The sequence below is a fragment of the Lupinus angustifolius genome, chromosome LG06, assembly GCF_001865875.1.
Source record: "Lupinus angustifolius cultivar Tanjil chromosome LG06, LupAngTanjil_v1.0, whole genome shotgun sequence".
In the NCBI taxonomy this organism is placed as follows: Eukaryota; Viridiplantae; Streptophyta; class Magnoliopsida; order Fabales; family Fabaceae; genus Lupinus; species Lupinus angustifolius.
The window spans coordinates 1,594,249-1,618,747 of record NC_032014.1 but is presented as its reverse complement, the minus strand read 5'-3'; the positions used below and the strand labels follow the sequence as shown (position 1 = coordinate 1,618,747).

Genomic DNA, 24,499 nt, shown 5'->3' with positions numbered 1-24,499 from the left:
AATCAGGCATGACGTGGACAAAGATGGTACATTCCTTTGATCTGTAGCTCTGTGCTCATGTAACTTAGTTGGCCACCTAGGCTATCGAAATCGAAATATATTTAATTTAAAAAAACAAAAATTTGGATAATTGAAACGTTATCTTTAACATATATTACAATCTCAGGTATGTATTGCCTTTCCATTAGCTAGACTCATCGAAATTACTATTTGTTCCCATCCACGGATAAAAGAAACCCAATAAAATAGATAGAAGATAAAATACATTTATTTAAAGTGCTATTATTTATTTTTTGTAGCTGATTTTTTAGGAAAATATACGTGAAATATACAATATACTTTCGAGTGTTTTTATCTATTCTATTTTTCTTATATCCTTTAAAAAGTAACAAATAAAGAACTTCCGGAAACTTAAAATTAACATAATTGATTCAAAATTAAAAAAATAGTTATTTCTTTTTCTATACAAATCATCCAAAACGCCACAATTGAAGGTATTATTACTAACCCCTAATTATCTCAATCGTGAATTAATGATTTAGTAATTCAGCCATTATAATACTTCTTAAGCATATAATTTTCAAGGTGCAGTAAGAAAATATCATATAGTAAAAAAATAGGGGGAGCAACAACTTATATGTTGATATAGATTTCACAATTATATAATAATAATAATAATAATAATAATAATAATAATAATAATAAACTACCAAAAATAACATGACACAAGTGACAACTAAACATGAAGAATTAAACAAAAAAACAAATTGAAAAGTTGGAATGGAGTTATGGGAAGTACTAGTTTTTGAGTAATATTGGCATTATTATTAATTTATTAGTATTTTAGATCTTTCTTAAACACATTATTAAAAATCACAGTGTAATTAAAAGATATGAAAATCAAAATTTAAGGAACCAACCAAGAATCCTCCAAGATGCATGGTAAGTACAGTTGGTAAAAAAGGACACCTAAACATTAAGAATCAAGAATTAAATTAATTTGTTTTTTGAAAAGGTTGGAATAAAATAATGGGAAGTAGTTTAGTTTGTGCCAGAGAGGGGAAAGCTTTGGGTTTTATTTCATTCATTCAAAGGTCTCTTTTGACCATCGCCACCCTCTCCTTCTTCTCTTCTTCCTCCTCCTTCTCTTTCTTCTTCCTATTCTTTCATCTTATAATAATATATTATTCTTAATTCTTCCCTTTATATCCAAAAATCTTATCTTTCTTTCATATCTCAAATACCCTTCTTCATTTCCCATCATGGGTATCTGTTTTTCCACCACAAAGGTGAGTGGCTCAAACAGCAACAATAACAACAACGTCGCCGCCGCCGCCGGATCAGCCACCACTTCCACCGCCACACCAAATCCGAATCGTAAATGGAGTTCGAACACGCAATCCGATGTGTCAACCACGATGGTGAGTATCCAGAAGCAGCAGCAACCGTTGACCGGTGGTCAACGGCAGAAGGTGAAGGAAGAGAGTCAGAATAATAATCATAGAACGAAAGACAAGGTTTCTTCGAGGCGCAATGGGGGGCACGTGCCATGTGGAAAACGCACAGATTTCGGTTATGAGAAAGATTTTGATCTAAAATTCTCGCTTGGGAAATTGTTGGGGCATGGACAATTCGGTTACACCTATGTTGGAATTCATAAAGCTAATGGGGATCGTGTTGCCGTTAAGAGACTCGAGAAGAACAAGGTAATTCATTCATGAATCTCAGCTTCACAAAGTTTTAATCTTTTTTATTTATTAATTAAAATTTACGTTATGTGTTTGCTATGTTTAATGGAATAAAGATTGGTTATTTTTCCTAACTTTCTTTCCAATTGTGGTTTTGTTCTGGTCAATGGGTCAGGGAGAATTGTGTGGTTTTATTCATTCTTCATTATATTCTTTCCAATTAAGGTTGTAATTCACATTCTTTGTTTTGCTTATTTATTGGTGATGGGTTAATAGTTTGTGTTTTATGCTGCTAATTGTTCAAGCCATTTTATTGCATCCCGTAATTGAAATAAAAGCGTGGTGGGGTACTATAGAATCCTGCTAGGGTTGTAGATGCTTGCAATTGGTGTTAAATTAATTTGAAATATGAGTTTGAAGGTCCTAAGTTCTAAGTTGTACTCGAGCACTTTAACTTTTTTTTATTGTTTTTTGCATGAGTGGTTTTATGTGTTCCTGAATAGATCCTTGACTTTGGTGGCAGATGGTTCTTCCTATAGCTGTTGAGGATGTTAAGCGAGAGGTCAAGATATTGAAAGAACTTGCAGGCCATGAAAATGTGGTTCAATTCTATAATGCTTTTGAGGATGATTCATATGTGTACATAGTTATGGAGTAAGTCACTTTCCATTTATCTTTTCGATCAGTACTTGACTGCAGTATATACTGGATTTATCTTTTCGGAGCTAATTTGTCAAATCATTCGTGTTATGTTTGTTTATTATTGTTCCTTTATTTGTGTATGTACTTTTCATTAAAGTGAACTTCTTGATATTTGATCTTCTTAGGTTATGCGAGGGAGGAGAACTGCTAGACCGTATATTGTCCAAGTAAGTATTTTTTGATACTGGACTTTGTTGATTTCTTTTCTTAGCTAGGTGCCACTTTAAAATGTCTGCAGCCGCTCAAATTCCAAAACCAGTATGATTAATGAGTCCGAGTTAATTATCAGCCGGAATCATGTGTTTAGCAGTGTGTTTTTTCTTCTACAAGAACTTACTTGGTCTTCCTGTTGCTTTAATCAGGAAGGACAGCCGGTATACTGAAAAAGATGCCGCTGTTGTTGTAAGGCAGATGCTTAAGGTTGCAGCTGAGTGTCATTTACATGGTTTGGTACATAGGGACATGAAACCAGAGGTATGGTCAAGCCCACATGCATATTTGAACTATATGGATTTATGCTATGGTTATTAAAAAGTTCCTCTTTGCATGCAGAATTTTCTTTTCAAATCAACTAAAGATGATTCATCTTTAAAGGCTACCGATTTTGGCTTGTCTGATTTCATTAAACCTGGTGAGTGAAATGTTTATTATCATTGATTTGTTTCCTTTCTTATTCCCCCTTGTATAATAAATGTTTTTGCAACCTTTATTTGACAGTTCTAGTTCTCTCTTTTTGAAAACAAAACTTCAGGAAAGAGATTTACAGATATTGTTGGCAGTGCTTACTATGTTGCACCCGAAGTTTTAAAACGGAAGTCAGGCCCTGAATCAGATGTATGGAGTATTGGTGTGATCACATACATATTGCTTTGTGGGAGACGCCCATTTTGGGATAAGACTGAGGATGGTATTTTCAAAGAGGTATAGTTCATTATTATGACATTCTGGGTTCCTGTAATTTATGCGGGATTTGCTGTTAATTCTTTAAGAACATGAATAAGTCTTCTGTCTTTTCTTTCATCCCTCACTTGATTGTGATAAAAGAAAGTTATTATTTTTAATCATCGTTTGCTGTTATGTTTAATTTATAATCATAATTCAGGTGTTGCGGAACAAGCCTGATTTCCGCCGGAAGCCATGGCCAACAATAAGTAATGCCGCTAAAGATTTTGTAAAGAAATTGTTGGTAAAGGATCCTCGTGCAAGATTAACTGCTGCTCAGGCTCTATGTATGTACCCACTTGTTTTTATTTATTTATTATGAAGTCTCTTTATTGTTGTTGTTGTTGGCTCCTTATCATGGTGTCTAGCTTCCTTTCCTTGAAATAATTTTAGACTTTATTCAATGCTTCAAATTTAAGTTGTTCAATGGTACTTGATGTTTTAGCATTTAATTTGTAGCTATTGAAAAGCTATTCATTTTCCGTACTGAATTTAAGTGTTCAACTTTTATTTAATGAAAGTTTTTGAAGTTTAATAATACCAAATATTTATGGAATGCATATTGTTAAAGTGCAGTAACTTTTTTAATCTCTTGACACCATTTTGTCATTTAATGACAGATGATAACAAATTTTCCCTTGAATGTTTGCTTAATCTATACATATGTTGAATTATTAAAGGAAAAAGAAGAGGAGGAGGACAAAATTGGTAAAAAATTTAAAGTAAAGGAAAAGATAAAATAACATATTGCATAATTGATTGTGCACAACTATTGCTGCAAGTCCACAACAGCCAAAAAGTAAACTTGTTATCTGAAATGAAATACAACGTACTCGAGCAATCATTTTCGTAAGTAGTAAGGGGAATTGACATCATTACATATTTTTAAATAGCTGGAGCCAATCAATTCTTTATGTGCTAATTGTTCAGCCACACTTGGTTTGCTGAATTAAGACATGCTAATGGTGTTTTTTGTAAAAAATAATCTCAGTGTAACAATAAGCTGAGAGACTCAAACACACCTGTAGTGAAACTGCATAATTTCTTTCCTTTACATTTCAAAAATGTCTACTCTAACTTGGAACTGTTTTGATTATTTCTGATATTTGCAGCACATCCATGGGTTAAAGAAGGAGGAGAGGCATTGGAGATTCCTATTGATATATCTGTCCTGAGTAACATGCGACAATTTGTGAAGTATAGTCGATTGAAACAGTTTGCACTGAGGGTAAGAAGACATTAATTCAAGCCTTTGCGTGCTAGAAGGCATGGAACTTATTTGACGCCCATTTTTGTTACATGATTATCTTGCAGGCATTGGCTAGCACACTTAATGAAGAAGAGTTGTCTGATCTAAAAGATCAGTTTGATGCAATAGACGTGGACAAAAATGGTGCCATTAGCCTTGAAGAGATGAGACAGGTAGCTCATTAATCCACTGGCTTTATTGTTACACTAAATCTAAACACATCGCTTACCTATTACTGTGTACATAACCCCCTGTATATAGTATTTCCATGCTTTGGTCTAAAGGGCAGATTTTGTGCAGGCTCTTGCAAAAGATCTCCCTTGGAAGTTGAAAGAATCACGTGTACTTGAGATACTGCAAGCGGTGAGTATCTTTGCTCCTTTGTTGGCATCACACTGTTTTGTCTGCCATTTATCATCAGCACTTATTCATGTTTTTAAAATTTGAAAGGCATGGAGGTTCTTTGGTGTTGATTTTTTACCCTGATGACTAATAGATGTTACTTCCAATTATTACTCTTATCCATTATTTTTGCATTTATCCTAATGTGGCTTTGGTATTCTGACATCTGAACATCCTTTACCTTGCAAATAATATGAACCATTGCCTTGTGTGCTTGCAGATAGATAGCAACACAGATGGGCTAGTGGATTTCACTGAGTTTGTAGCAGCTGCGTTGCATGTGCACCAATTGGAGGAACATGATTCTGAGAAGTGGCAAGAACGGTCACAGGCTGCTTTTCAGAAATTTGACTTGGATAAGGATGGGTATATTACTCCAGATGAACTTAGAGTGGTTCGTCTCATGCCTTTACTCATGCTCCCCATATATTTCCTATGATAAATTCTCTTCTTAAAATTTGAAAGTAGTGCTCTTGTGTTATATTTGTAATGTTTTCACTTATAAGGGCAGGTTGTGTCAACTTTGTTGGTCAAGGTTGGGTTCCTGCCTGGGTCTTTTGTTGGTGGGTTATCATAAGTGTTTGTTGAGCCCAAAAGCATGTCTTACCGTTAACCCGAAAATTTATTCGCTACCAAAAGTTTGAGGGTGAGTCTCGGTGCAACGGTAAGGTTGCTTGTCTTGTGGCCTAAAGGTCATGAGTTCAAATCCTAGAAACAACCTACTTGCTTGCGAGGGTAAGAGGCTATCTACATCTACACTTCCCATATTTCATTAGGTGGGAGCCTTGTGCAGTAGACCGTCCTTTTACCTGAAGAAAAAGTTTGTCTTTTACATCAAATACATATTTTATGCTATTAATATTATATCTTTGGCTTTTTAGCATACGTGCCTGAAAGGCTCCATTGATCCATTGCTTGAGGAAGCCGATATTGACAAAGATGGAAAGATTAGCCTACCAGAATTTCGGAGACTTCTAAGAACTGCAAGCATTGGATCTCGAAACATGATGAGCCCGCACAGCCGTCTGCGGAAGATATAGACCAGATATGTTTCAGAGGCAGAGATGATTCAGGATGTAAGATGGTGGAGTACCCTTTAAGGATTATCTCATGTACAGATTGTGCTGGAGCACTTACGATATCTCTTCTGCAGATTTTGCTTGATCTGACCATTCTATGGAACTCTTCTTTCGGGTGGATATCATTGTATGAAAATCTTAAAGGCTTGGCATACCGCACAGGATTTTTTTGTTAAGCTGAGTCTATAGGATTATGTGAAAGAGGTGTTTAGTAGAGTGTGTAAGGACTATGGACCCTGCTTGGATTGGCTTCAGTTTCAGTGTACATCATTTTAAGGGTCAGGGTTGCCTTGCTTGTGCCATAAATGCAATGTAACTATAAATTAAAATCTCCTAGCAAAAGAAAAGGAAATCCTTTAAGTTATGATATATTGATGCAGAGTTATCTTTTCTTACCACTTTTTACCTCATTTTTTCCCTTGCGTGAAATTGCACCCAGCTCTTCTTATTAATTGTTGCATGGGAGGTGATTGGTGCAGAGATATTTTAGGTGAATCAGTCGTTTGACTAGTTTAACCACGATGATGTTAAACAAAAAACAAAAAGAAAATTTAAACAAAAAACTTATTTTATGAGACACTTCCCAAAGTGCTTTTTTTTTTTGTACAATGAAAAGAAAAGAAACAAAAAATACTGAAAGATGGGGAAAAGATCCTTTTGCATAATGGTGAACACATAGGTGGTGTGTCGAAGAAATTGAAATTTCATTTTAATTCAAACTCATTTTAGCGAAGCAATCAGCCAACATGTTTACTTCTTTGAAGTTATGTTGCACTTTCACTTTCTCATTTATTATGTTAAGCAACTCGAAGATGTTTTGAAGAATATGTACAAACAAGTCTAAATTTTCTCAGTAACCATGTGGATTGCTTCAAGATAATCACTGGAAAGTGTTTTATGCTCCCTTCTCAGTAACTATTTACATGAGCAGTTAAATCTATGTTATTTTGATTGATTGGTAGTTTAAAGGAAAAGGATTAATGCCACACTGACATGGTCCTCCTTGGACTAAAAGAAACCATGACATCCTTTGACAATGATGAACTCTTGGATTAATTGCACAGTGATCCTGGATTAATGCATCAAACTTGCAACTTTCCGCAGGGCCTCTTTTTAAGGCATTGATGAAGAAAGTAGAAACCATGAAAATTAAATCATTTTTCACTCTGCAAGCAACCTTTAGCGGTAAATAACAAATGCTAGGAATTATGTGTTGTTTCTTTTATTCGTGGTCACTAATTAACTGGTTACTGTGATTCACAGCCCTATGCTCGGGCCATTATTGGAGTAATGATCCGAGTTCATGTGATAGCCCCAGAGACTTCAGCTACTAACACGTATATCTATTTACATACAATATTAACATTCTACACTTAGATTGCGATCGGGGAACTCTCCAATCATTAAGGGTTTCATTGTTATCAAGGTATGAGAAAAGTGGAAGAGTTATAAGTATGATAACATGTGTTGAACCAAAACCTTAAGATATTAATTATATAAGTCTTTTTTACTTATAAATTCTTTCACTCATCCCCGTATCCAACAATTCTCCTTTAAGTGTGGCTACCACACACTTTCCAGATGGAGAATAGATAAGCTTGGACTTTAGCAAACATATACTACTAGATGGACAATTTGCTTCAAAGACGCAAAATATTCCACCACCTACGGATACTAATAGTTACTTCTAGAAGATAACCATTCAGCAACGAGGTATTGAAAATAACGTTTGACATCAAGAGGGTGACGGCTTAGACTGAGTATTAACGATTTCAAAATGTATGGTTGGATCAACTTATGGCTTAACGATCAACATGTGTTGGTTCAAGTGGTACATACTTGATTCCTCTTAAGCAATGTCTCAGGTCGAATTATATGGATAGAAAAAATATCCGTGAGAGAATATCCACATTCCTGTGAATGTTTCTAACTGTTTGCATCAAATGTGAAAATAGGAGCAATCCTTAATGTGAGCTATTTGGACATTTTCTCTAATACGGTCATTTAAGTTATGAATCATCATTCCATTATCTGTTTCTAAAATAGGAGCTATTTGTATATTTTCTCTAATACGGTCATTTTAATGTTACATTGTCCAATATGTACAATTATCTAATACGATATTCTCATATGTGTTACACTTAATTTATTTTCTCTAATCAACTAATATTTCAGAGCTTACTTAACGGGAAACCAAACTTTACCAATTGAACTAACAAATATATATGGATTAAACTGATTTCAGTTGTTTTTCTCAATAAATTAACCACTACGTTTTTGCATGATGAGACTATTTGAGTATTTTACATTTGACTTCGACACAAGCATATAATTTTTAGTCAAATTTAAATAAATCGCCCTACTTGTTAGTAACATATATTTTGTCCTTTGAATTAACGTCGGGAAAAGAGGTTACAAAAAAATAACATTTTAATACTTATGTAGTGTAACTTTTTTTACAATCATCCTAAAAATTCAATTATAATTACCACATGATATTATAAAATCTCTCGCATTGACTTGTGCATAAACTATTTTATAAAAATACAAATAAAGAATAGTATATCATTTAGTATTCATTATCTGTAATATTTTCACTAAAGAATTAGAATGTCTAAAATCAACAATAAATGATGCACTAGATGTATTAAATTATTACATGGTCAGTGAATAATTTTTCCATCTTTTATAATATACACAAGTGTTTAAAAGAAATTAGTAACTATCTCTAATAATTGACTCTAAGTTATCACATACAAAAACAAAACGTCCCATAACATTTGCCCAATAGAGATTATGTATGGTGACTCTTGGAAGGTTTGTAAGGTTGTTCGAAGACTCATGTGCCCATTTCCTCAATTAACTATATTCTTCGATCTTGCATTTGCATCACTCATTCAATAGTATACAGGTACGGAGGGTGGGGACAGAGATCACTTGTCACATTTCCTGTCTTATTTTTCTATACCAAACTAATGAAAAAATGACATTTCATTAAAAAGAAAAATTCTAAAAAACGTAAAATAATATGTTTACATTACTTGGAAAAATCTTATTGGCTAGAGACATGGGGACATACTCATTTTGGGACAACTAATCCCTATTCCGAAGGGTGGTAAAACCACTAATTGAAACCAAAGAGTTAGAATTAAATAGTATGAATTGTTTCCATATGAATTTGAATATTTCAGCAACAGGATTATCGTATGTAACAATCAGAGGTATTATAAGATATTTTGAGGTAGCATTTCTAGAAGGAAGACACTTAGACATAAAGTATGAGTAGGACATGAAGATAATGCTCAACTTCTTCTAATTGTATAACTACCTGTGGGCCCTGATATCAAGTAGTAGTTGTCCTCTTGTTAAATCAATTATTTCGAGAAAGTTTCTAGAATGTGTACATTTTCAAGAGATACACCTCCTATTTGAGATATGTTACAAAAAAAGGAATAAGATGAGATCGATTATAGTTAAATAAAAATATTATAGAAGGATAAGATAACATATTTGTTCTTGCGTGTAGTAAAAATACTCGATTATTTTTGCCTTGACTTGAAAGGCTGAAGCTGAAACCTTTTATTCTTGAACGTGGGAAGTAGCCTAAATGATGGTTACTTACCCAACTTAGCTTATGGTTGGGAGTGTGTCAAATCAAGAAATAAAATTGTAGCAATTTTAGTGATGATATTGCTTGATCCACACCACAGTATCTCTAAGCCGCTATCAAATACATGAATGAAAGCGTGTTAGTGCAACATAATGGCAGTTGATAATGAATATAAGTGCATCCCCATAAATATGACAAGGATTGCTAACCGGAGAACATAATACTCCTTACGGTTCTATGGCTTCATGAATTAAAATCTTTTATACACAATAATGTTTCATTCGAATCAGACTCTTCTTCATACTTAGTTTTAAGAAAAAAATGTTATTTTATTATACTTTAAGAGCAGTGTTGTTAAAACTATATATCAATTTTATCATCACTTCTAATGGGTTAAAAAAAAAATAATTAAGCTAAAAAATTTATTACTAAATATTTGTATGACTAATCACTTTTCCTATCACATGGAGTGAACCCTATTAATGGAAAGGATTGCTTCATTCGTAACAAATGCATCATTGATATAAAAGATTTGTATTGTCATATTAAAGGGATAAGATTCGATCCCTGACTCAGCGCCCACTGGATAAGATTATTTGTGCCGTTGTAAAACTAATTATTCAACCCACAGTTATCCTCATGGTGGGGTCCACACCCTATTATCTTCTTTCTCTTTCCCCCTTCATATAAGAACCCTAACCCCTTCTTCTTTTCTTCCATAGTTTCTTCTTATTTCTAATTCTCAATTTCTCATAACGACATCGTTTCATCACTTAACAACGAACATGTTCGCCTCTGCATCTTTTCCTTCATCTCTCACTGCCGCTAATCTCTCCGGCAACGCCGTAGCTCCCCCGCCATGCCGCGTCAGATCACGTCCAATTGTCGCTTTTGCCACAGCCACCGCTACCTCCACTGCTGAAGCTCGCTCTACCTGGACGGAGCAACCTAGGTATCCGTCGTATCTGAACCAACACGGCATTTCCTCTGCATCGCTCTACGAGATTCTAGGCATTCCCGCCGCCGCCTCCGATCAGGAGATAAAGGCAGCGTATCGGCGATTGGCCAGGGTTTGCCACCCTGACGTGGCGGCAATTGATCGGAAGAAGTCTTCGGCGGACGACTTTATGAAGATTCACACCGCGTACTCCACCCTTTCTGATCCTGAAAAGCGCGCCACTTACGATCGGAGCCTCATACGCCGGAGACAACGACCGTTGTCGACGGCATCTATGGTTTCGGGCTACACGAGTCGGAACTGGGAAACAGACCAGTGCTGGTAGCGAGTTACTGAGTCGAATCGCCCGAGTGAGGACGCGGTTATTGAACCGCTTTGCCTTTTTGTATATAATGGCTAATTAATTAGTTATTGGAGTTTGTATTATACTGCGTATATGTACATATACGAGTAGAATTTTTCTTAGTTTTTCGCTACGATACGGTAGAAGAAGTGGGCCACATGTACTTATTTATTACAGTGAACTCTCTTATTTCCTTCTAGTGTATAACCTTCTTCCATATTTCCGTCAATTATTTTTTTCAAGAGCTAGCTTGCTTATTTACCCTAGTTAATCCCCCCATAAAGAGTTTTTTTATTTATGGATAAATCTCAATATATACCACAATTTAGTTTTTCCAAATATGGACAAATCTAAATATATACCTCAACCTAGTTTTTACAAATATGGACAAATCTAACTAAGGGTGGAAACATGTCACGTTAGCTATCAGTTACCTGATCTATAATAGACTAGGTCAGACTAGACTTTTTTTCACGAACAAGTTAGACTCAGACTTTTTAAAAAGCTTATTTAGCTTAATAGGTCAGACTTTAGGTAGACTTTAGACTACCTACAAGACCTATTAAGCCTAACACGCCGACCTATTCATTTATATTACATAAAAATGTTGAAATTATATTATTTTAATATAAGTAATATTATTATATATGTAATATTAATATAAAAATATAATTTAATTATAAGAATTACATGAACATAAATAAAAATAAGTCAATAAGCTCATTAAAATATAAACATGATAGTCTATTTTATGAACATATAATATAATAGGCATTTAAACAGGTTAACAGATAATGTTGGACTTTTAAACAGGTCAGACCTAGACTTTGAAATATTTTTTAAACAGACTAATGCGCCAAATCCAGGCTTCTATATGCTGTATAGGTTGAACCTACTTAAAACAAGACAAATGTGACCTGACTTGTTTCTACCCTTAACCACAACTTAGTTTTTGCCAATTTGGACAAATCTCAATATATACCACAACTTAGTTTTTGCAAATATGAACAAGTCTCAATACCGCAACTTACTTTTTGCAAATATGGACAAATCTGAGTATGGAAGTATAAATGATCACGATGTTTAAAAATACGTTATTAGTAATTCTAAAGTATATAGTTAAGTTGTATTGCAACCGTACCATTCCGAGTACCTATACATAACACAAATGAACACAAGATATGGCCCATCTCTCACTTTTTTACAGAGTAGTGTGCCTCATTTAGAAGCATTTTACATCATATCTTTGTAGTAACTACGTTCCTGTTTTCTCATATGGAAATGCACACTAGAATGCGCTTTTGAAACTGGTGCATATGTTGTAGTTTATTCAGAGAACATGTTTCCACTGGTAAGAAAATTGGTACCATGTAACAGTTGCCTTTTTAACTGATGTGTCTGAACTTCACTGCATATGTAATTTTTTGTTTCATGGAGATCTAATTTCTTCAATATCTCATATCAATCAAAATATACCATTTAATTGAAAAAAATTATAAAAACATAAACTAATATTTTATATTATTTGATGTGATTCTATTGGATAGAAATACAGAGACGAGATACTTTTAGGACAGATTCAGCCAATTGACTTGATCGTAAGCTATCATTGAGAAATAATATTATTCCCTAATTTCCAAACTTTGATTGAAGATGTTTGAGGAAGTGAGCCCTGTATTAGCAATAGCCTTTTATATCATTATAGCCCTACAGTATATATATTAGGAAACATAAACAATGAAAGCATAAAACATGAATAATGTCCAATATATCATATAAAGCCAAATTGCCATATAAGAACTCTAACCCCTCCAACAACAAACGGGAAGAAGGGTCTTTGGTCTGAAATCGTGGTAATCCTGGAATTATTGTGATATTATCTAAAGTAATAAAAAAGTTTGACAGATAAATGAGTAAAGCTTTGAATGCACTTCTACCAGCATTAATTATTGAAATCAAAAGCTGAAATAAAAGATAATGAATAAAATACGTAAAAAATTATTGTCCTAAACTGTTATCTTAAAATATAGTGTCCCATGTGTGACTATCATTATTCCCGTAATAATGGAATATTATGGGTCCGTCAACTTTAGTATAGAATATAGATACAACAATTTAAAAATACAGTTTGATAGATAAGAGGTATGATACAATTCATAGTTTGAGTTTCATACATAAGAATATGAAGTTTATCGTCGTATTCATATCATATTTTATTTCTATCTGCTTTACTTGTCAATATATGAATCCAATTGTGTGTGACTGCATGTGCTGAAGCGTCGTGGTTTTATTTTTTTTATTGATTTTCTATCACCGACAGTTTTGCCGTTAACCAAATAGACGAAACTAAAAAATTATATTGAATTGGATAGAGAGAACACCACACATGCATAGCAATATCTACAAAACCATAATAAATAAATAAATAGTTAGCATTTAGCACTCTATCTTGGGATCAGAATCAAAGTCTTATTACAAAGACATAATTGTAAACAAATTTGGCAATCTGGGATATTGATATGGTGTGACTTGTTAAATTGAACTACTAGCAATTTCGAGATTTTGCATTCATTTTGGTACAAATTTAAGTGCAAGTTGCAGCTATGTAGGGTGCACGGGAAACTCTGATAAAAAAACTGTTTTTTAAATTGCCTACAAAATTTCCCTAACTTCACACCTCACTACATTTTAGAGAATATACAGGAAAAAAAGACATAGACCAAGATAACAACAATTTGAAAGTAATGAAAAGAAACATCTTTTCTTAGTCTATGAGATAGGATGAAAATCATATGTCCTAAACAATGTCTTATTATATGTCTCAAACTAATTAAAGTGTTCTATTTTATTACTTTTTATTTTTAAATTTTTATTTTATTCAGTTAATATATGATTGACTTAAGATAGGATGAGACACTGTCGAGACAGGCAATCCCATATGAGGAGGTGACTTTTCAGGAGTCTTACATAATTAATAATTTTAGAGTAGTAGTATATTCTCCTACCACAAAAAATAACACATATTACTTATAAACCAATCATTAATAATGACATATGTTATTTTTTTTTATCTGGATGAGTATTAATGTAAAGTAATTTTATTATGGACCTATTGTACATTGCCCCTTTCTGTTCTTCTAGAAGAAGATATAATCTCTATTAAATTATTATATTTTATTAGTTATAAATTTCAAGATTAGCCTGGAAACATAATGATTTTGTTATTAAACAGTTGTGCCTAATGTTCTTCTAGAAGATATATGATTGTTAATTATTTTTTCGTTTAATAAAGTGGGGTATATCTAGCAAACTCATAATGGTAGGTGCCATTGTTGTGGCCTAGTGGGAGAGAAAATAGCTTTATTTATTTGTTATAATCTCTCAAAATCTGATTCCCAGAAATCAAATTTTCTAGTAAACACAATGCATATTGGTGAGTCTCCGAAACATAAAGAGATCGTAAGTTTTACTGCTACTCTGCATGTTTATTCTTATTATTAGTGTATATTTGGTTAGAAGTGTTTTTGCTTGTTATTTGTGTTTATAATTTTTTTGAAAAAATATAAAGCAATAAAAATAAGTAAAAATTAATATTTCAAGTTTGATGAATCATATATTTCTCAGTTTATAATGTTTATATGTAAGATTCGTTTTTTTTTCCTTAAGAATTTTTTGATAAAGAGTGAATCACTAAGCCCGTGGGAGACACATAGTTGATTGTTATTACCCGTTTGCCCAGATCCCCAATATCAAAAGCTTTGGGCTTTTCTATATTCTGAGCTACATAAAGTTTTGGGTAAACATTATAAAGAGGTGGAGAAAATTAAAACAAGGGAGTTTAGATTAGGCCCAAAACAAATATTATAGTAAGTCAAAATCAAATATTTGATTCATTGTAAATAACATGAGAGATAATCATATATTCTGTAATAGATTAATATTCTGTAAATATCTACAAAATAAATCACTCAATTGGTTCTATAAAAAAAGTATAATACTTCTTTTATCATTAATTATCATATAATATAACATTATAATATATAATTCTTTAAAAGTTATTTATCAAATGACTAAATAAAGAGAAAAAATGTATACATTAATAGTGTACAAATTTTATACACTGTAGTGTACCATTCACTATTTTTTTTAATTATATTGATTCTTCAAAAGAAAAATATAATGGTGTGTGATAAATTGAATATGTTTAAATAAATCTTTTTTTGTACAAAAGCAAATATGTATTAAATAAATAAATTTAATATATAAAACATATTTAAATTTAATTAATAATATTCATTAATTAATATAGAAAGAAACGCGTTTGATCTTTCTGGCTGTAAATGTCCACATGCTCCTTAACCACACCAATCCCTCTTTCTCACTTAGCATAAAATATTTCCTTTGATCCAATAATCCAATATAATAATAATAATAATCACCCAATAAAATATTCTCTAATTATAGAATCCACGGGAGACGCAATGAAACAATTCATGGTTAAAACGATTCACCTTGCTGACCAAGTTTGCAAAGCCGCTGATGAAGCCACTTTTTTCAAACAAAATTGCTTACAACTCAAATCCAACACCGATAAACTTGCTTCCCTACTCCACACGGCGGCGCGTGCAACTTCCGACCTTTACGAGCGTCCCATCTTAGACACTCACAAAGTCCTCGACAAAGCACTCTCACTAGTCCTCAAGTCTCGCACCAACGGCCTCTTCAAGCGCGTGTTCAACATTATCTCTACCAACGCGTTTAGGAAAACCTCCTCCTTGTTCGAAAACTCAACCGGCGACGTCTCCTGGCTCCTCCGTGTTTCAAACCCCGCCGGCGACCGCGCCGACGCGGATACTCACCTTGGTCTACCTCCCATCGCCGCCAACGTTCCCATGCTATACTCTGCACTGGCTCGCCGGAGGATAGGTCCGGCGCGGCGGCGGTACTGGTGTCCATTATCCGCGGCAATGTTCGATTCGGAAAGCTGATTATGGAAGAAGGCGGTGTGGGGCCCTTATTGAAATTGATAAAGGAAGGAACAATAGAAGGACAGGAAAATGGTGCAAGGGCTATTCGTCTATTGGGATGTGATCATGAGAGTGTGGAACATATTGTTAACATTGGTGTGTGTTCTGTGTTTGCTGAAGTTCTCAAAGAAGGTTCAATGTGTTGTGGCTTGGGCTATTTCTGAACTTGCTGCAAATAATCCCAATTGTCAACATAAATTAGCTCAGCATAATATTATAAGTTTTCTTGTTAGCCACCTTGCTTTTGAAACTGTTCAGGAACATAGTAATTATGCTATTGTTAGCAACAGACCAACTTCGGTTCATGCTCTTGTGATGGCTCATAGTAACGACAATTCTGATAATGTTAAGAAGGGGAATTACGAGGACGAGGAGAAGCTAATACTGAATCGGATGCCGAATCCATTTGATAATAATGCTAAAGCTATAAATCAGCTGCATTGGGTGATCACCAGTACTATTGCAGTTCACAAAGCAGCAACAAAGCTGCAGGATAATAATAAGGCAAATGAAGTGAATAAGAACCATCAGAGCAGCGATTCGACTAAGAACAATGGTAATAGTAAGCAAGGTCGTCATCATCTGCATAGCTATTCACCTTCAGGATTTAACATGAAAGGAAGGGAGGTTGAAGACCCTGAGACTGAGGCCAGCATGAAGGAAATGGCAGCGAGGGCGCTGTGGCAACTAGCTAAGGGTAATTCGCAGATTTTTCGCAGCATCACAGAATCAAGGGCTCTTCTGTGTTTCACGGTTCTCCTTGAGAGAGGACCTAAAGCTGTGCAGTATAATTCTGCCATGGCGTTGATGGAGATTACGGCTGTGGCAGAGAAAGATGCTGATCTGAGGAGATTTGCTTTCAAGCCGAACTCTCCTGCTTGCATAGCAGTTGTGGATCAAATGGTTAAGATAGTTGAGAGAGAAGATTCAGACCTCCTCATTCCTTGTATGAAGGCTATTGGAAATTTGGCTAAGACATTCAAGGCTACAGAGAATAGGATGATTGGTCCCTTGGTGGAACTTCTTGATGCAAGAGAGGCAGAGGTGATGAAAGAGGCAATAATAGCACTAACAAAATTTGCCTGCACTGAGAACTACCTCCACATTGATCACGCCGAGGCGATTATAAGCGCGGGTGGGGCTAAACACTTGATTCATCTTGTCTACTTTGGAGAACAGATGGTTCAGAAACCAGCATTAGTTTTGTTATCCTACATTGCATTGCATGTGCCAGACAGTAAAGAACTTGCTCAGGACCGGGTGGTTGGAGTGCTTGAATGGGCATCCAAACAAGCTTTCATGACACAGGATGAAACCCTTGAAGCATTATTACAAGAGTCTAAGAGTAAGTTAGAGCCTTATCAGCTTAGAGGTTCAAGAGGATTCCATAAATCCAAGAGTAAGTTAGAGCCTTATCAGTCTAGAGGTTTCAAGAGGATTCCATAATTCCAAGAGTCTCCCTAATAAAATCCACTGAGTGAGACTTGTATCCAGCCAATAAGAATAAAACTATAATATCAAAGTAATTAATAAGGGTAAAACTGTAATATCAAAGTACAATTCTACTCGATAAAATAACGATAACATTATTTTCGGGTGGAATTGTACTTTGTCATCGTTGTAAAGGTTTTTCAGTGATAATTTATGAATGGGGATTAACTTACTCCAAGAGAGTAAGTTTTTTAAACTTAGTTTACATTCTAATCATCAATTTTATAAACATTTAATGGTTTAGATCTACTCATCAATTTAAACCATTTGGATTTCCCTATAATTGATGGCTAGGATGAAGAGTAAGTTTTAAAAACTTATTCTTGGAGTAAGTAGATATTTTACTAATAATGTAAATTTCATGTTAGATTGTGAGCTAAAACAACTGTGTAAACACATGGCACAAATGAGTAATCTTTTGAGGATATTTCCCCCCTCAGATTAGATCACAATGGGTTTACCAAGTCCAGAAAGTTGTTTATCAAACTCTTCTAAGACTACGTTGGACCAAAGCTAAAAGACAGAAAAGAGAATTAAGCAACGAAATGTGCAAAGCAAAAAGGCTGTGAAAACAAGTGTAAAATTATATTATATTCATGTACAAAGAAACAATCCAGAATAATAAGATATCAACCGTGAATTATACGAATTAGTGAGCATTCAAATTTTCTGTTCAGGGATGACATATCACAAATGCTTTAACCAGTATTCAATTCATATATGATTTTGGCTGATTACGAGGTAAAATGGGAGTTTGGTAGTTTTTCATTTTATTAAAAACAATTAAAACTGAACCCTAAAAAGTAAAAAGTTGCATGAGTTTAAAATTTATATATCATCATTGTAAAGTTTTTTATACTACCAGCATATTATCCGCCATTAATTTATATAATATTTGTTTAAAAGTCAATAATAATTAACAAAAACAATTTGTAAAAAACACTTACACTTATATATATTAAATCCAAGTTTTATTTCACACATCTACATATAATATTGTACTCTCTTAGAGAGGGAAGGAGATCTCTCCTCCGTGTTTATACTCGCCTCAATAGCTCTCTAAATTTTATTTTATTTTTATAACATATAGCTAAATATATAGTTTTTTTAAATAGTTATCCATTCTTCATGTTTATTATTATTTTAATTTTAAAATCAATGAAAATTAACACATAAATGATATATCATGTGCTAGTAATGTAAAAAATTATAATGTCAGTGGTTAAACTGGTTATATATTATATTGTTTGAGAATAAATAGATATAAATTTACAATGTAAAAGATATTCATACTGCAGGTGCAATATCGCAATTTATGTGCTAAATATCATGTTTCAATCAAAGGCAATACATGTGAATGTAGATGATGGGCTAAATGAAAGTCATTCCATTAAACTCTTCATTTTATGATCAAAGAAGAGTTATGGTACAAATTATAAAGAATGTGCGTTTAATTTGTTGGTGTTCACTTTACAGCCTATATTCTGAGTGTAACAGTAATACTGCAAAAAATATATACACAATTAATATTTACTATTTATTTGTATTACTTTTTTTAAAGTTAATAACATTCTTTAGTTATCATGTAACAGAGCATAATGATATTATTAAACAAAAAAAGGTTTTATATCCTTAGCTGAAGCTGAACGCTAAAATAAAGTGGAACAACTACTGCTACTTTAAAACAATTCGCTCATTCAATTTGGTAGCACCAGAGGGTCCTTTGCCAAGTAGGACTGAATTTGGTCCTTTGCGATTGGATTTGTTGATTTTATGTTAAAAGCAGTTTATAATTAAAATTGGAAATAAATTTTGAAAACAATGAATAAATTTTCAATTTTTTCGAATGTTGAGATTATATGGTTACTATGTTGTTATTTGGGTATTGATTTTTGTGGCCTAGGACCCTCTGAGTGGCATATATTACACACATAGACTTATCTTCATGCCTGCCACTGTATTGGGTCACAAATATCATCCACTCAATCTTAAAAAATAAAAAAACTCCTCTTTAGACTCATCACTTCATTTAACATAATTTCTTCATCTTTCTATATCCCTTTAGTTTTTTACTCAAACATGGCTTCTGTTGTTACTGTTGCTGTCTCATTTCCATCATCCTCCACTGTTCCAACTAGAACCTCTTTTTCTGCCTTAGATAGGGTACCCTTCCAAAAGGTATGTCCTATACACATGTCTAGAGGTCAATTTTAGCATTGTAATTAGTTTGTTGAAACATGATCTGTAGTTGTACTACAAATTACATTAGTTATAGACTAGTTAGATTGCTCTATACTATATAAGTATATATATAACATGATCAGTTTCTATTTGGAATATGATCTACATTATATTAGTTACATTTTTCTACTATATGAGTTCTATTTTAGATTCAATCAATATTAGTTTGTTTTTGGAATATGATCTGTATTATAGATATAGTTTAGGAAGTTACATTATTTTGATTGTTCTACTTTGGACTCATTTGTATCATTCTTTCTCAGGTTTCATTTCAATACAGAGATTTTTCTATCAGTGGAAGAGGAGTTTCCATCAGAGCTCAAGTCACGACAGAGGAACCTGTGACTAAAGTTGTAAAGGAATCGAAGAAACAAGACGAAGGTGTGGTCGTAAACAAGTTCAAACCGAAGGATCCATACACTGGAAGATGCCTTCTCAACACAAAGATCACTGGGGATGATGCACCTGGAGAAACCTGGCACATGGTCTTCAGTACTGAAGGTATGAGATAATGCTTAAATATATAATATATATATATATATGTATATATAAAACAACATTGTACAATTTTAGGAGAGGTTCCTTACAGAGAAGGACAATCAATTGGGGTAGTTCCAGATGGAATTGACAAGAATGGCAAGCCTCACAAGCTGAGACTGTATTCAATTGCTAGCAGTGCCCTTGGTGATTTTGGAGACTCCAAAACAGTGTGTCTTAAACCATAAAACTAATCATTTTATTTTAATGTATTTGCAATCTGATATAATACCTTAATACAGGTTTCTCTGTGTGTGAAACGTCTTGTGTACACAAATGACAATGGAGAAGTTGTCAAAGGAGTCTGCTCAAATTTCTTGTGTAAGGACGAATAGTGTTAGTTTTCATATGAAGTGTTGTAAAAGAAATCCAGTTATATATAATCCCATTTGAGATATTTAATCATGCAACTATGTACTTTTTTACCTATCACTTCTGGTCCTTTTTCTATAGGTGACTTGAAGCCAGGAAATGAAGTAAAGATTACTGGACCTGTTGGTAAAGAAATGCTTATGCCAAAAGATCCTAATGCCACAATCATCATGGTATATTAACTATTAACCTTCATATCTGCTGTTTTGATTTCCATCATTGATCATTAAATTTTTATCCATAGTTGGCAACTGGAACTGGAATTGCCCCATTTCGCTCATTCTTATGGAAAATTTTCTTCGAGAAGCATGAAGACTACAAGGTAAGTGTACACAAAAGCTTATATCTTTCTTCACTCTAGTATCTTGCATTAATCAGGATTATAAGATGTTGTACATACATAGAGTGCCTAAAATTTCCAACTACATAAGGATCTTTTGTCTATATGGATCTTTAAGTTTTATACTGAGTAAACATATGAAAAATTGTTGCCTTGTGACATGAAGGTCACGAGTTTAAGTCCCGAAAACCGTCTTTTCACTATCCACTAGGTTAAAGTCCTACAATTACCCTCCTCATACGCCACTAGGCGATAACTGAGTTTCGACATGTTTATGTAGTTCAATGGTTTGGCATGGCTCTTTTTGGGTGTCCCCACAAGCAGCTCACTGCTCTATAAGGAGGTGAGATTCAAACTATTCTTACTATTCCAGAACTCTTCAACCCTACATTCTCTTGTACATGTGCTAATACTACTCTAACTGTATGGAGCAGGAATTCGAAAAGATGAAGGAGAAATCACCAGAAAACTTCAGGCTTGACTTTGCTGTGAGTAGAGAGCAAACAAACGAGAAAGGAGAGAAGATGTACATTCAAACCAGAATGGCTGAATATGCACAAGAGCTATGGGAATTACTGAAGAAAGATAACACATTTGTCTATATGTGTGGACTTAAAGGAATGGAAAAGGGTATTGATGAAATAATGGTGCCTTTGGCTGCAAAAGAAGGTAACAAACAATTTCCTTTCATTATTACATTTGTTCTTGAAGAGAAACTTTATTCATAATGTTGTGTTTGTTAAATACTATAGGTATTGATTGGATTGAGTACAAGAGGAAATTGAAGAAAGCTGAACAATGGAATGTGGAAGTTTATTAATTTCTGTTTATCTTTCTTTCATGGTTTTTACTTTTTTTATGAACTTTCATTGTGACAGCCTTACAAGAAGTAATTTTGAGGATAATGCATTATAGATTAAGCCAACTTCACTTTACCATTTCCTAAATTTATCTATGGTGAAGGATTATAGTTTTAAATCAACCACCCCCTTAATGAATGATGACATAATAATGTAGATTTATATATAATATTGCAATAAACTTTTGTTGTTCCAGACATTTTTATATCTGACTTTTTCTGAAGTTTTCTTTCACGTGTATTAGATATAAAGGAATGACCTATATTAGATATAAATGAACCAAGATTATTCGCGCTTCTATACTTTCATCATCACACTAAACCTAATAAAAAAGTCAACTAATTTACTAAGTTACTTTTCATTTTCAACAAAAATGGTAGATATGCGCGTCCTTAACTTACAAGCGGAGACATCATTTATAGGAATTAATTTTTGTTTCACATACATTATTTTAATTACTATTTTTATTATCAAATCAATGCTTGAAACTTATTTATACTTTCAATCACAACTATTCAAGGTCATCATAAATGAATTTATTTAATTTACATATTATAGACTTTCAGTCAATTGATACAAATTTTTCTGCTTACAACATATGAATTATTTCTTCAATATTACTATTTAGAAATACAGTCTTCATTGTATTACGATGGAATTTTAAATCAGAACGAACTACTGGTACTAATATCTTTTCATTTTTAGACACAAATCACTTGTCCCCATTCCTGTTTAATAAAAATTGACACTTCATTAAAAATGAAAAATTTAAAAACTTAAAGTAACATATGTGTATTACTTGAAAAAATTCTTTTGGCTTGGGACATGGGGACACACTGATTTTGGGACAGGTGATCCCATTCTCCATTTTTCTCCAATTGAGTTACTAAAAAAAACATGCCTCCAATATCTTGACTTATTAAATAGACCGAGGTGGTACATTAGACGAAGTAATCTTTGATGGTTCTTGATTGTTTGTTTCGTTTACAATAAAATAATTTTCTAATAACTTCAAATAAAAAAACACCTTCATGTTCCTCTTTGTGCATACAATATGTACCAACTTGATGCAATTGTTCATATAGATAGATTATTAAATAATTATTATAATTAGCACACCATAACATACATTAAACCGTGTTATATATATATATATATATATATATATATCATGCGTTTACATTTAAGCTTAGCACACTATTTTAGAGTTAGTAGAATATGAATATGGCTGTTTATGGGGCTGTGTTTCTTCTTCTGTTTTTGATCTGTACCTTAGGAGCTGATGTTGTTACCATTGATGTACATGCAGCAAAAGGTCTAATTCAGTCTGGCTACGTTTATCTTGATGTTAGGTAACACATTTTTCTTCTTCTTTGTTTTAAATTAAGGATTTTTAATGTTTAATGATGTTTTATTAAGATGTTTTGGTAATTAATAGGACGGTGGAAGAGTTCCAGAAAGGGCATGTGGATGCAACTAAGATCATTAACATTCCATACATGTTGAGTACACCTAAGGGTAACAAACTTTTTATCATCACAAGGTTACTTAGGATTATAAATTCTATGGTAAAATTAATGTAAGATCTATGTTGTGTCATTTGAGAACAGGTATGGTGAAGAACCCAAATTTTGTGAAGGAGGTTTCATCTGCTTGTAACAAACAAGATCATTTCATCGTGGTAATAATTATCATTTTTCATTCTTTTATTAATTCTAAATACAAATTATCCTTTTATATGTCCTTGGTTAATGCTAAATACAAATATGTATTTCAGGGTTGCAAAAGTGGGGTGAGATCTCAGTATGCAACTACTGATCTTCTAGCTGATGTAAGTTAATTCATGCCAACTTCACTATATTCTTCAATTAACAAAAAGATTTGCTCTGTGAAGAGACTAAAGTATTGTTCTTGTATAAAATTGGCAGGGTTTTAAGAATGTGAAGGATATGGAAGGAGGTTACATGGAGTGGGTTAAAAACAAGTTTCATGTGAAAGTATCATCAGACATAGAAGAGCTCTAACCAGTGATAGATAATATCATTTATCTTAAATGGCATGGATGTTTTCCAATTACATCTATTTGAAATATCTATTTAACATGTATACACTGACAATATAAGTGTTTTTTACACTGTCAGTGAATCTTTATCATTCATATGTTAACTACTTCAAACAACGGTAGATGAGGTGCTGACAGTTTATCAGTGCACAAATTTTAAACTCTTCAACTATATACCGAAGGATTATCTCGGGAAGCCATATTAGTAATCTTGCTGTCCATTGTAATCTATGGCATTGCTGACCTTGCTATAATTTTTTTATATGATGGCCTCCTCGCTCAATTTTATTTTTTCAATCAATGAATGTAAGAGTATTTTGGTAATAAAAGTAAACAATATGCTTGAAATTTTGAAAGGGTCATATAAAAAGAACAAAAACTATAACCTCAAAATAATCTTATAAAAATGATGGTAATATTTAAAATTGTTGATTGCTAACTACTAGTAATATCTGTTTGGAAATGTTAAAAACTGTCCTAAAGAAATTTATTAAGGAATCCAAAGTAGAAAATATGTATGTAGGTGGTGCATTCTAGACTTCAAAAATTCAAGATTGTCCAATGTACATTTTCTATATTTAGATTTGTTAACAAAT

The 24,499-nt window shown here is 33.2% G+C and overlaps 4 protein-coding genes and 1 pseudogene across 4 annotated transcripts; all 5 read left to right on the top strand.

The window, feature by feature from the left end:
- Nucleotides 1,050-6,457, top strand: LOC109348745 (calcium-dependent protein kinase 28). The gene is made up of 12 exons (XM_019589291.1): nt 1,050-1,706; nt 2,212-2,342; nt 2,516-2,557; nt 2,753-2,864; nt 2,943-3,021; nt 3,142-3,311; nt 3,493-3,619; nt 4,445-4,560; nt 4,647-4,754; nt 4,882-4,944; nt 5,204-5,377; nt 5,865-6,457. The coding sequence occupies exons 1-12, from the start codon at nt 1,263-1,265 to the stop codon at nt 6,021-6,023; spliced, it is 1,725 nt and encodes a 574-aa protein (XP_019444836.1). The 5' UTR covers nt 1,050-1,262; the 3' UTR covers nt 6,024-6,457.
- On the top strand, nt 6,819-23,895 carry LOC109348751 (rhodanese-like domain-containing protein 17). Its single transcript, XM_019589301.1, has 6 exons — nt 6,819-6,830; nt 23,035-23,193; nt 23,280-23,359; nt 23,452-23,522; nt 23,619-23,672; nt 23,770-23,895. Exons 2-6 carry the CDS (start codon nt 23,060-23,062, stop codon nt 23,863-23,865), a joined length of 435 nt encoding a protein of 144 aa, XP_019444846.1. The 5' UTR covers nt 6,819-6,830; nt 23,035-23,059; the 3' UTR covers nt 23,866-23,895.
- On the top strand, nt 10,380-11,194 carry LOC109348750 (chaperone protein dnaJ 11, chloroplastic-like). The gene has a single exon (XM_019589300.1). The coding sequence runs from the start codon at nt 10,458-10,460 to the stop codon at nt 10,953-10,955; it is 498 nt and encodes a 165-aa protein (XP_019444845.1). The 5' UTR covers nt 10,380-10,457; the 3' UTR covers nt 10,956-11,194.
- LOC109348744 lies at nt 15,428-17,515 on the top strand (annotated as a pseudogene).
- On the top strand, nt 19,507-21,919 carry LOC109348749 (ferredoxin--NADP reductase, leaf isozyme, chloroplastic). The gene is made up of 9 exons (XM_019589299.1): nt 19,507-19,669; nt 19,996-20,233; nt 20,306-20,439; nt 20,512-20,590; nt 20,723-20,814; nt 20,886-20,963; nt 21,262-21,324; nt 21,416-21,650; nt 21,734-21,919. The coding sequence occupies exons 1-9, from the start codon at nt 19,571-19,573 to the stop codon at nt 21,799-21,801; spliced, it is 1,086 nt and encodes a 361-aa protein (XP_019444844.1). The 5' UTR covers nt 19,507-19,570; the 3' UTR covers nt 21,802-21,919.